At 41.3% G+C, this 13,194-nt stretch overlaps 1 protein-coding gene across 1 annotated transcript in view; it reads right to left on the reverse strand.

Annotated features, from left to right (window-relative positions):
• Window positions 1–13,194, reverse strand: part of ATXN7 (ataxin 7) — a 151,011-nt gene that overhangs the window by 45,876 nt on the left and 91,941 nt on the right. The window contains 1 exon segment of the mRNA XM_084902707.1: window positions 4,222–4,326. Within this exon segment, the coding sequence (XP_084758833.1) occupies window positions 4,222–4,326 (105 nt within the window).

Here is a 13,194-nt window from a genome sequence, read left to right on the forward strand (position 1 = left end):
TTTTTCTTCATAAAAGATTTATTTAAATAGAACTGATTTGATTTAAAGAAAACTATTAAGTGGAATTAAGTAGGCAAATCATAAAGATGGAACCCAATGGATTAAAATTGAGAAAAGGTGGCAGAGGCACCTGTGACTTCGAAAGTCTTGCTTTGGGACTCAGGGCTAAGTCAAAAGGTGAGTCAGTGGGTCAGCCTGACTACTATGAGACAAAAACACTTCAATGGCTGATATTTGAGCTGGGTTTCAATTAATTACAGAGATTCTAATTTTGGCACCTGTCCAAGCTGAATTAACTCTACTCACTTATTTCACCCAGATAAACATCACCCTATGTCTGCAGGTTGAGAGAGACGGTGGTGTTCTTCATAAGCAAACTCAAAGAGAAGCAGCGGTTGGATCTTATCAGAATCACCTGGGAAACGCTTTCACCCCTCCCCCCCCCCCCCAGGAGCCCATAGTTGGTCCTACCTCTTCAGATCCACAGTAAATGTATGTAAATAGGACTACACATTTTGTACTATTCATAGCCAATTTAGGCCCAACACATTGATCACTAACTGATTAGCTGAGATTCCCAATTTAGGTGTTTCCGGCCCTAGGAATTTCACCATCTCAGTCCTTCTCCAAACTAAAAGTTTTAGAGACAACGTGCCATTTCCAGCATATAATACAAACAGTTAAAAATCAGTTTAAGAAAACAGGGCCTTCTGTCATGCCAACCTTGCTAGATTCAACAAATCTCTGAGTGTGGACCAAAAAGGCAGCTTAGATATAGCAAAAAGTATGTGACCTCTTACTACTCTGGATAATAAGCTGCTCACCAATTCAGAGCATTACCACCAACATCAATTGGTTTACAAGTCTTGCTGAATGGTAGCTGTCCTCCCTGTGCCGGCAGCAGCGGTTTTAAAGTTACTGCCTGTTGGATTTTGAAGCAGCCTGCTTCATTTGTTCATAAAAGTCACAGGTAAGTATCACAGAAGACTGCCCACACATTTTCATCAGAAGATAAGGCAGCAGAATCCCTCCCTTAGCAGGTATGGGTTTTCCAAATATGTAAAAATGGACTGCTGTGGCCACTGGAAAAGATTCTGAATTTGAAAACTTTTTTCTGGTATTAATTTTGGGAAGCAAACGAGTAAGGATGAAGTTACAACGAAAAAAGAATGGGTTTCCAAATTACTTTTTCCTACTACAACCCCTGTCCCCCAAGACAAAGGGCCACTGGCAGCCTTGGAAATAGTTCCTGGTTTGGGGAGTTTGCCCACCTCCCCTTCCCTCCAGGGAAGGAGGTGTCACTCCCAAGCCACTCCAGGGGCACCACATGGCGCCTCCTCCTCTCCTATAGTTGTCCCCAAACCCTCACACCTATCCATCTACAAACCTCCTGCTTATTCCATCAGCCTTTTCCTTGGCTGCTGTCTCAAATATGGAATTCCTTCCACATAGTATCCCAGCTGGATTCTGCACTTGGTCATCATCTTGCTGCCAAGGATTCTTCTCTCTCCTACAATTTTAATATTTTCCTTGCCACTAGAGGGACCAAAGTGCCCTACCCATGGCTTTATCAATCACATCTCCTGAGTAGCCACAGAAGGCATTTGAGTGTGTGAATCTCGAATTCACACCTGCTCATTTACACATTTCCAGTTAACACCATTCCTTTGTCATTCAAAGGTATCTTATTAGAAGACACTGTGTGTACTAGGTACAGTTAGAGAAAAAGGATAGAAATATGACTTTAAGACCCTTCCTATTCCCGTCACATTGATGTTCTAAGAGAGACAGAGGGAAATAAAGAAAATCACCTCCATAAAATGTGCTGTAACAACTGTGTGAAGTGTTTCTGGAAGATGGGACCAAAAAAGTTCCCTTTCTGCCTAAGGGAAACTTCTGGAAGAGGCTACATACACCTTTAAGTGGGCCTTGATCTAAACTGCAGTTTTCACACTCCCCCCTTTCCCTCCTCACTCCCAATCCAGTCTGCCCCTTCATCCCGGAAGACCAATAAACTGTATCACCGGCACTAAAAACCCCGGAACAAGTCTCCCCTAGCACATCAAGGCCAGAGGTGTCTGATGGGCACTGAGACTGTCCTTGCCTTTGCACAGAGATCTTGCACATATGGGTACATCAGCTCTAGCCAAAGGCCAACTAGGGGGCACCAAATATGGCTGTTCAGTACACAAACCGTGCAGCTCTAAGTGGCAGGTCTATCTATACCCATCATGATACTTCCCATTTTAGGGGATTATAGGTGATTTTTAAAAAGTATTTTCTACATTTTCCAAAATGGACAGGTATTATATGTTTAAAAATTGAGGGGGAAATTGCACATGGGAAAAAGAATCCATGCTACTCTTCAGAATAGCCTACTGTAAGGCTCTTTTCTCTAAGAAGCCTTCTGTGAGTTACTCAACAAGAAGCAATTTGTGCTCTTCCTATTCTTAACACCATGGACAGTTTTATGACTTCAGACACACGCCTTCCTGTATCCACATACAGTTGTACCTTTATTTCTTTCTGACCTGTTATGTGTCAGGCATTGTATAAGGAGTTTTACACATGTTGTTTCATTTAATCCTCACAGGGAACCTATGAGGTTGCTATTACCATACCCACATTATAACAAAGGAAGCTAAGGTTGGAAGACTTGTTCAAAGCAAAGAACTAGCCTATGGTTCTTCTAAGTTTAAAAGCAGTCTACTGGATTTTAATTTAAATCCAGGCTTCATAATCCTAACTCCAAAATACTTGCCAACTAACTAATTGCTTCTCCAATACTAGCCTCTGAGATCCTTAAGCAGGAAGACAACATCTTATTCATCTTTGTACTCACTCTCTGTGCCCACCCCAGGGCCTCATCCAGAAGCAGAAACTCAAAGAACCTTCTTACGATTACATAAAATATTTATTCCTTGGGGGGGAAAAAGGCGGGGATGTTGATTATGACGGTATGACTCTTAAATAACTACTGTCCTGAAAGCAAGCTCTGAGGTTCTAGCATTAAAATGTATCTCAAAGCTCTGCTGTCTCCCCAGCTCTACTGCGCACCTAAGCCTTAGACTATTACCATCTCCTGCTTGTGAGTATTCTCCCTGCTTCCACTCTTCTCCCACACAAACCATCCAACATCCCACAAGCTGCTTCTTACTCTGGCATAGAAGCTGTGCACGATCAGGGTCCCTGCTTGTAAGGCCAGACTTCTCTAGGCTCTACTTCCTTCCACTAACCACCTTGCAGCCACATTGGCCTTCTTCAGGTTGTGCACTGGCTCTTCTCTCCGTATTGAATGCTCTTATTCCAGCGGTCACAGGGTGGCTCCCTCATCACTTAGGGCTCAGATCACCAGGGGCCATCTCCTCAGAGGCTTTGCTTAAACACTATCAAAGGAGGACCCCATCTGTGGTGGTCTCAGTCTGGAGCTTGCATTTGTGGGAGTGAGGAAAATGAGGAAAAACCTGCAGTTATTTTTAAAAGTTTCTCGTTAGTTTTGCCTATCTTTCCAGCAGGTGGGTATTCAAATACTTCTGAGTTTTTAGTGAACCAAACTGAGCTTTATGATCAGATTTTTATTTTAAACATGTTAGGTGGCATTCTGGCAATGCAAAAGAACTTTATTTGGATCCTTTCATGACTAAACACCCAGATAATAGGCTTGGAGATTGAAGTCCAGGGATGGCGCAGGCGGTGCATGAAACCTCATGTGACAATGCATCCTTCTAAGTATTTATGCAATTTTGATAGGGAAGATGTCATAGTTTCAACTTATTCACAAATTAGAACATAACAGTAAGTTAAACTTAGAACTACTGAACTTGGAAGTTTCAAATTTACATTTCCTTAAAACAAAACAAAACAAAAAACCATGTCTCCATAATGGGAGTAAATTTTAATTTTACCAACCACTAAATTCCCAACTTCAGGATCTAGAAGGAAACAAACTTTCACTATACTGATGCAATATTTCAAAAGAGATTTTATAAAATACATTTTCTTGTATAATTTCAATAAAAATCAGAAAATGCACATCACTTTCAATAAAATTCAGAAAATACTCAACATCTGACAGGCATTAACCCATTCAATGAATTAAAAAGCCTACCTCCTGACAGGGGGAGGGATTATATTTCACCTGGGCTATGGCTGGCCTTCAGTTTTTAATCCTGCTTTACCTTTTACCCTCTAATAATGATTTTTAAATGATTAAGCACTTACCATAATGTGATTGAAATGCCTGCGGTTTGACAACCTGATTGCAGTCGTTACACACCACCAAGTAGAAATCATCGTGGGCTGGACAGAGACCAAATATTGGCATGTCTGCAACAAAGACAGAGAGCATCACTCCTCTGACCAATATGAAACTATTAGGGGTGGCAATACTTTCTCAAGGAGCTGCCTTAAGATAAAGTGCACCAGGACAAATGTTACTCCAGTTTAAAAGTAACTGATGTGACACACCAGGATTATTAAGAAAGAAATCAAATCAGGCTTACAGAAACACTGTTACAAAGCGTTAAAATAAAATGCACTCTTAAACATCAGTATCTGGTAAAAGGGACATATCTATTGAATTGCAAATAATAAATACATTTGTACAATAAAGAACTTTAGATGAACTCTACTCAGGGTTAATGGAAAGAATTTGCAACCATATAAAATGCTTAACTATTCACAAAGCTGAACAACCTAGTGGTTTTATTTAACTCTGCCTTCTATTCTAACCACTGGTCTCTGAGTTCTATGAATAGTTAAGAAAGGAAGCAGAGGTTTCACTGAAGAGCAAAACTACTGGTTTCATCAGTATGCAATACCAAAGTAAAATCTGTATATACTTTTCTCACGTCACAACAACCTCTAGTCCTTTTGCTTACATACTGATGCCATTAGACAAATAGAACATCAGTACAAACACAGCATTTCATACAATACAATAACCTCAGTTCAGTTACTAGAACAAAATAAGAAACCAGTTGGACTTTTTACCTTAAGAAGTTTAAACTTAAGATAAATGTAAAATTCAATTATCGTCCTATACATGAACTGAAAGTAACTTACAATACTGATAATATATAGGGGTTAGCAAAAGTAGGTTTGCAATTGTTTATATTGAAAATAATACAATTAATTAAAAGTAATAGAATAAACTGTTTCACTTCTCACAACTGTAAACCTACTTTTGCCAAACCCTGTATGGTTAACTGACCATGAACAATTAACAGCAATCTAGGGAACAGGGCTAACAATTCAGATCCAGAATCTAAATCTTTTAAATATTTTAAAATTGATGATTTTAGACAAGTATTTTACACTATATGTACTATTTATAATATCTGCAATGAGTGGATAATCATTACATTTCAATTAGACCAAGTTTAAAGAGGGTAAAAGATCTAAAAAGCTGATCAGCATCTGCTCTCTTTTTCATAAGATTTAATTTAACACTTTCTCCAGCTTGGGTGATCTTGGTGGTGTTAAAGGAGTAAATGTCCTGAAGAGATGTAAAGTGATGATAATCTCTAACATAAAATTACTAATCTAATATCAGCACATGTGAAATTTTCTTACACACCTTCTATCACCCTCAACTGCAGAGATTGCTGGCTCTGAATCTGAAAAATACCAGGAACCAATATGATCTGCGATGCAGCAGCAGCACCGAGCAGCTTCTATGTGCTGCCATCTCATCCTGTCCTCACAGCTGCAGACGTAGACACCACTGTAAGCCCACTCTGAAGAGGAGGAACCTGGTTCACAGAGAGGTGCAGTACTCTGTTAAGTCCAGAGCTGGGATTCGATTCTGACACTGCAATGGCTTGGTTTTGGTCCCTTGAAGAGCAGAGGAACATGGTTTCTAGAAATTCCTTCCAGATTCCAACTCCAATAGTTTGAAATGTCAGGGCTGAACACCTTGATGTATAAACTGATTAGATAACATAAATCTAATAGACTGCTGACTTCTTTGACTAAGCTTAATAATTTAGTGAAAAATAAGAGCCAAACAATGTGCTATTTTCCATGAAAGCATGCCCACATTGAATCAAAACTAGAACATGTAGGTGAAGAGGAAAGATTATATCCATGCAATGATCAACATGTAATAAGTCATTTTCCATAGCTATAGTTTCTTGACATGACATTTCATTTTAAAAAATAAAAATTCAAAGTGATTTAGCTTAAGTTGTATATACCCCTGTAACTAAATGCCTCCGATATAGGATAAATAAAAAGAAAAATATAAATTACAGAAATGGTACGACATTCATAAGTTATAGCTAAAAAATATGAAATGTCTATAAATATCAAATCATCAATTTCATTAGATATTAACTCAATTAGTTTTATCAAATAGTAGTTAAAACAGCATAAATTATGCGATCTCAGTTTAGATTTAGGCCTCTGCGATGTGCTAGTTTTCATGGCTCCCCACAACACTCAATGTCAAACAATGCTGATTAAAATATATCTCTTTGCCAAATACCAGATACTTCTGGGGGACAGGCCCCCCCTTTATAAATAAGGAAATTAAAAAAAAAATGGGTACCAATCCTTTCCAATCATAGAAATTCAATTGGCCACAATGATGACTCTGTAGAAAATTATTCATTTTTGCTTTGACTCCATTGATACTTTCGTTAGACTCAGAAACACTAATAAAATGAAAACGGTGGGGGTTATTCCGTAAGGGACCAGGGATCTATACTTCTGTAAAAAATTCAATTTCTTCAATAAGATCATTTGCAATTGATGACAGTAATGATAATAACCATAATGGCAATGAGACAGGCTGGAAAACCAGGACACGAATAGGAAAACTGAGACAGTTAGCTAAACAGCAGTTTGCAGCCATCTAGTAAATCCTATCTTCCCTAAACCAAAGTCACTTAAGAGCGAAAGGTTTGCACTTCTCCTCAACCAGAGAGAGGGTAAATAGTTTAAATCATCCTACTTAGGGAGAAAGATAGCAGAAATCCAATTAAGTACCACTTGCCAACCACACCCAAAGAGAGATGAAGTTAAGAGAATAAATCTCATTCTGGTACATCTGCATAAGCTGATGAATAGTCTACTGAGATCCTTCCCTAAGACCTCCCCTAAACACCTAGCCTTTAAAACCCCTCCAAAGGAAAGTCCCAGCCCATGCTCTCCCTCCCAGAAGCAGGCCCACATCTTTCCTCCCTCCTCCCACTAGACATGTGTCTTAAACTCTAGGGACTGCGAGAGGCTTACAAAAATGGGTAGCAGCAGCAGTTCGTCCTGGGCCAAACCCTGAACCTGCCTCCCTAGGTCCGCCCCCTTCTTCCTCAGACGTTTTGTGAGCCAAAGTTACACAGCCCAGGCTAATTTCCCCACTGGTCCCTCTCCTGTTATCCTAGGTTCCTCTTTGTTTCACTGTCCCCAGCTTTAATAAGTGACTTCTAAATTCACTGGACTCGTGTTGTGAAATTTTCCCTGCACAAAGTCAAAAACCTTCACACTACTGGCCAGCCCTAGGCAGACCTGCTCAGAGCTTGGTCCCCTTTCCGGTAACAGTGAATCAGTGGCATTTACTGCGAGACTACTTTGCCAGGCCCAGGGCTAAGCACTTTTTATGTGTTTTGTTCTATAATATAATCCTCATTTTACTGATGAACACGTGAACTTGTCTAATATCACCCAGCAAGAAAATACAAGCAAGATGCAAACTCAGGTTTGCACTACCTGGCAGCTCAGTTCTTAGTCTCTGGCTAGCACATCTCCCTAAAAGGCATGCATGTGTGCACACATGCACACACACACAACCCCTGGGGAAAGAAACATGGTGTGCTTCTATCTCATCCATGCTACCCTATGAAATCAAGCTCCAGTTATGAAAATCTAAAGCAACTTTAATTTTAGCTTTCTAAATTCTTCACTTTCTGATATCCATATTTGGAAGTAAGCTAGAAGACACAAAGTGATTTAAATAAAATGTTGTCTTCATGGAAAAAAAACACACCAAAAACGAGTTCTATACCCTTTTGCTGCACTAGGACATTCCAGAGGTCCTAGCAACAGAAACAGAGTGTGGAATGTTGTGACAACCAGAAACATGAAATAATTTTTGTGAGACACAGAACCTTTGTTTCTGAATATTTTACATTTTTTAAAAAATATTTTTTTTAAGAATTTACTGTTTGATTTTTAGAGACAGAAAGGAAAGAGGAAGGAGAAAGAGAGAGTAAAATATCAATTTGTGATTTTTAGAGACAGAAAGGAAGGAGGGAGGAGAAAGAGAAAGAGAGAGTAAAACCTCAATTTGTGATTTTTAGAGACAGAAAGGAAGGAGGGAGGAGAAAGAGAAAGAGAGAGTAAAACATCAATTTGTTGTTCTACTTACTTATGCACTCATTGATTGCTGCTTGTATGTGCCCTGACTGGGGATCAAACCTGCAACCTCAAAGCACAGAGATGACACCCCAACCAACCGAGCTACTCAGCCAGTGCTGTTTTTGAATATTTTTAAAACATAAATTCCAATCAGCCTACCTACAAATTAACATATGAACCTTGTTCAAAACCAAGGAAGAAAAAGCTTGATTTATTACTAAAAAGAGTTGATAAAAACAAGTTCTAACTCAGTAATAAAACTTATAAATACACTTTAAATATACAACTTAAACCATCATATGCTACAAAAATAATGAAAAATTTTAAAATTGTACTTGACCCTATGGACTCTGAGCTAATTTTAAAGAAAAGATTTTATTGTGTGTAAGCTCTAAATCTTTCTTAGGATTCAGGTAACCCCTAAAGTCCAAGTAGTGAGTGGCTTAGCACCCACATGGAGGCCATCATGTACTGTGCAGAACCCAGGCCAGCAAAGCAGGAATAACAGGTCTTCACATGGACACGTGAGCACCTGTTTGCAGAACCTCCACAATCACATGCAGAATGAGGCCCTCTTCCTGATATTAGACCTGAACAGGAGTGAACACATTCAGTTATTTTGTAGCTGCTATCCCTATGCTGAGGGCTGTGGCGATCAACAAAACTGAGGGTTGTAGTAAAGCACTCACTCTACAGCACCCTGAATGGTCTCTCTTCTCCCATACTCCCAAACTTCTACATGCCAATGACTCCCACATTTCTGTCTCTATCCCAGACAGCTTCCACGCTCTGCCTAGACTCACATATCTAAGTGCCTACTAAACAGTGCCATCTGGATGTCTTCTCTACATCTCAAATGGAGCAAGCATGTCCAAGAGAACTTCGCTTTCCATCCTGTCCTGTTCCCCACCCTCCAAACGCTTCCCCCTTTGGGTAAATGACACTATCCATCCCCTCAACTGTTTAACCTACTAGTAAAAGCCCGATGTCATGTATGACTCCTCTTTTCCTCATCACACCCAGGTTACTAGCAGGTGTGGTCAACTCTACTACAACACCTCTGTCACTTCTGCACATTATCTGGGCCATCAACGGACAGCCTGTCACCAGCACCTTTCCAACGGACTATGGAAGAAGTCTCCCAGGTTCTACTTACTTATGCACACATCTTATGCACATATTCTCTCCACACATTTGCCAGAGTGATTCTGTGAAGTCCTCCAACAAATCATGTCACTACCATTAAAATTTCTCCGGTGGCTTCACAGTCCTCTTGGAATAAAATCACAGCCCTTCTAATACCCCCCCCCCCCGCCCCCTTCTCTCTTTCCCTACTCCTCTTTCTCCTTAGCTCACTCACTCTGCTCCAGGCACACTGACCTCTCCATTCTTAGGCCCAGAAAGCTCTTTTGCAGCCAGGCTCTGCCTTGCTCTTCACAAGATGCCTGGTACATTCTCACACATCAGGTCTCCAGCTCAGCTGTCATCTCTTCAAAGGGCTGACCTTTTCCCCTCCCAATTAGCTACTGTCCACCACAGGTATTTTAAGCAGAGCAGCTAACAGTATGGGCCACTCCCTATTACTCTGAATACAATGTGACCTTGGGCAAGTTTATAACCTCTTTGAAATTTTCAGTCTCTTCATTTATCAAATGGTAATTGACCCAGCACTTCACAGGACAGAGAGTAAGATAATTAACTCATACAATGCCACAGAGGCCCCACCATAGACTATGAGACGCACCCCCACTGTACTGCTCAGGAAACTACAGCACACAGACAATGAGCTCCAGCTCACAAACTACTAACATTCAAACCCCTATCTATTGGCTCACAAGCCCAGATAATTCCCGAATCTGTCTCCTTCCTGCTACTCCCACTGCCAATGTCCTGAGCTTAAGGCCTGGTGGCTTCCACATACACTCCATACCTGGGACAGATCTCACAGGACCAGAGTTTCTTCCATCTTCAGTCTCCTCCACTCTGTTGTCAAAGCCACTGACCTACAAAGCAGTAATGCCATTCTTCTCCTTGAGGATCTTTGCTGGCTCCAAAGTGGGGCTTGGACCTCTAACCCACCACTCTGCAAGCAAGGCCTCTAGAACTCTGGCTCCTCCTATCTCTTCAGTCTGAGCTCCAATTTCAAGACAGTCTTGGCCTTCTTTCCACAATCTCTCCCACTGGCCAGACAGTTCTGTAGTATAAAGCTTTTCCTTCTTGCTGGAATTTCTACAACTCAACAGAACCAGCTCCCAGGCCTCTCTACTGTGCCCTTACTCATATATTCACACCTCCATTAGAGTCCTTCACTCACCGAATTATGATTTATCAATGGTAACTGGTAAGCGGACACCTCTGAAGCCCTGACAGCAGACTCCTTGCCTTACTTAGCACAGATCCTGAGAACTGATCTCTCAGTGTGTTTACAAAATAATAATGACTGGTGTCTGGCAGCTTCCAGTTGCTCTTAGAATAAAAACTAAGATTTTTTTTTAAAGTAATGTTTTACTTGATTTCTAGAGAGGAAGAGAGAGAAAAAGAGAAAGGAGAGAGAGAGACAGAGAGAGAGAGATCAATAAGTTGCCTCCTGAACGTCCCATATTGGGGATCAAGCCCGCAACCTGGGCACATGCCCTGACTGGAATGGAACCAGTGACCTCTCAGTGCACAGGATGACACTCAACCAATGGAGCCATACCAAGGAGGGCAAAAATACCCCAAAGATTCTTGACCTAGCCCACAAGGCCTTGGACAGCTGGAACCTGCCTCTCCCTCCACTCGTTCTCCGCTTCTGGCCCTTCTGGCCACTGTTTTGGTCCTGGAGCACAACATGGTTCTGTCCTAGCACCTAGCGCTTGCTGTTCCCTCTGCCTGGAACTCACTTCCTCCAAATAGTACCTGGCTTATTATTTTACTTCATTCAGTATCAGCCTAAATGTCACTTGCTTGGAGACCTGGCTCTGTCACATACTCTCAGAGCACTGACCTAACCTGTCCACATGGCAACATCTCCTGTTTGTAAGTATCCATCTAGCTGTGTGAGCCTTAGTATCCTCCCACTAGACTAAGTTCCACTGTTGTCTTATTTTCTGCTCTAGTGACAGTGCCTAACAATGCCTAACTGGACAGATACAAAGCAGCAATGTTAAATATTATTTAATCAATAATAACTGAAGTATTCAATTAAGTCCCTGTGGTGTCATCATCAGTCAAGGTTATAATTGTGCTTTTATGTCATTTAATGACATACAGTCAGTCTTCCACTAAAATTGGGTATGCCACTCAGTGAGAAAAAAGTTCAGCGATGAGAATGTTTCCCCAAACACATGATCCTAACCTAGGAGGTAATTTCTGGTAAAATTTTCTTTCAAGCTCTGATTTTCAAATACCTGAATTTGCACACTGGCAAATTCTCTTTTGCTAGTGTGAGCAGTGTAGTAATTATGGGCAATTCTGAAGTCAGACTACTTGCATTCAAATCCCTATCCTTCCTCTTACTACCTATGTGAACATGATTAAATTACTTGTGTGTTGGAGTAATGGTCAATTTGCATATCACCTCTTTATTAGATAGGATGCTATTGAAGTGCTTGAGTACCTGCTGTACACCAAATAGCAACTATTTTACAATGTGAGTTTAACTCTCAAGTAGTGTCGTTCTTCTATTGCAGACTCCACACTCTTCCCTAAAGCAATGAAAGGCAGGGAGCACAGAGGAGGGTTACTGGATCTCTCCGTACAGAGGGTCAGGCCCATGCCTCAGAGTTAAAGCTCTACCCTACAAGCCGGGAGAAGCCAACATTTTAATCAAGGAAGCCATCTGATACAACAGGTCATTCTGGCAAGAGTGTGGATCCACTTAGGTAACAGGGGAGGGATGATCCCCAAGGGCCGATGCAAAGGTCAGAATGAGACAGAAGACATGCTCAGGAAACCTTGGATGGGGGTAAGGCAGAGTGAGGAAGCCAAAGATGGGGCTTCCTTCCTCATTGCTGCTAATGTGAACACAAGGATGGTGGGAGACACAGATGAAGAACTTAGTTTGCTAAGACAGAGCCCAACAGCACAGCCTGTGGAGCCAGACTGGCTATGTTCAAATCCCTGCCACTTATCAGCCTTTACCTCACTTTCTTCTTCTACAAATGGGTCAAGTAATAGTACCTCCCTCACAGGTCACTGGGAGGACTAAGAATATATGTGAAGGGCTTAGGACAGTGGAAATTACTTTGTAACTGTGAGCCATTTTTTATCATCTTTTCCATCACTGTCCCTCTGGTCTTAGATGTAAACAGTGGCTGTGCTCCCCTCCACTTACTCCAATACCCACCCTCTCTCCCGCAACCAGTGATGTTTTTAAATCATAAATGTCACCTGGCGTGATTAACCCCCTTAGTGGTTCTCCATGTAGTCAGAACCAATGCTTGGAAGGCCCTGCCTGGCCTCTACAACCTTAAGTCACAGCTCTCTCTGCATACTTTCCACTCCAGAATTCTAATCTTGACAATTATACCAGCATGCCAATCACTTTCCTACCCCGGGGCCTTTTGATAATTCTGTTGCCTCTTTACAGAATGCTTTACCTGGCTGGCTCCAGGTCTCAGCTTAGTGTCCATCAGAAAAACCTTCCCTGACAACCCAATTTATAGCAGGACCCTCTCACTTCAGACAATACTCTAACTCAGTTATTTATTACTTGTGTTTTGGCTATCTCCCTCTCTGAGGGCAAGTTCCGGTCTGCAGAATAGCATAGTGCCTGGCACACAGTAGGTTCTCAAGAAAATAATTTCAGAAAGGCCTCTGGATCAAACTGAGGTCAAATACCAATGCCATCACTTACTA

This window comes from Pipistrellus hanaki, assembly GCF_964339955.1.
Source record: "Pipistrellus hanaki genome assembly, chromosome: 13".
Classification (NCBI taxonomy): Eukaryota; Metazoa; Chordata; class Mammalia; order Chiroptera; family Vespertilionidae; genus Pipistrellus; species Pipistrellus hanaki.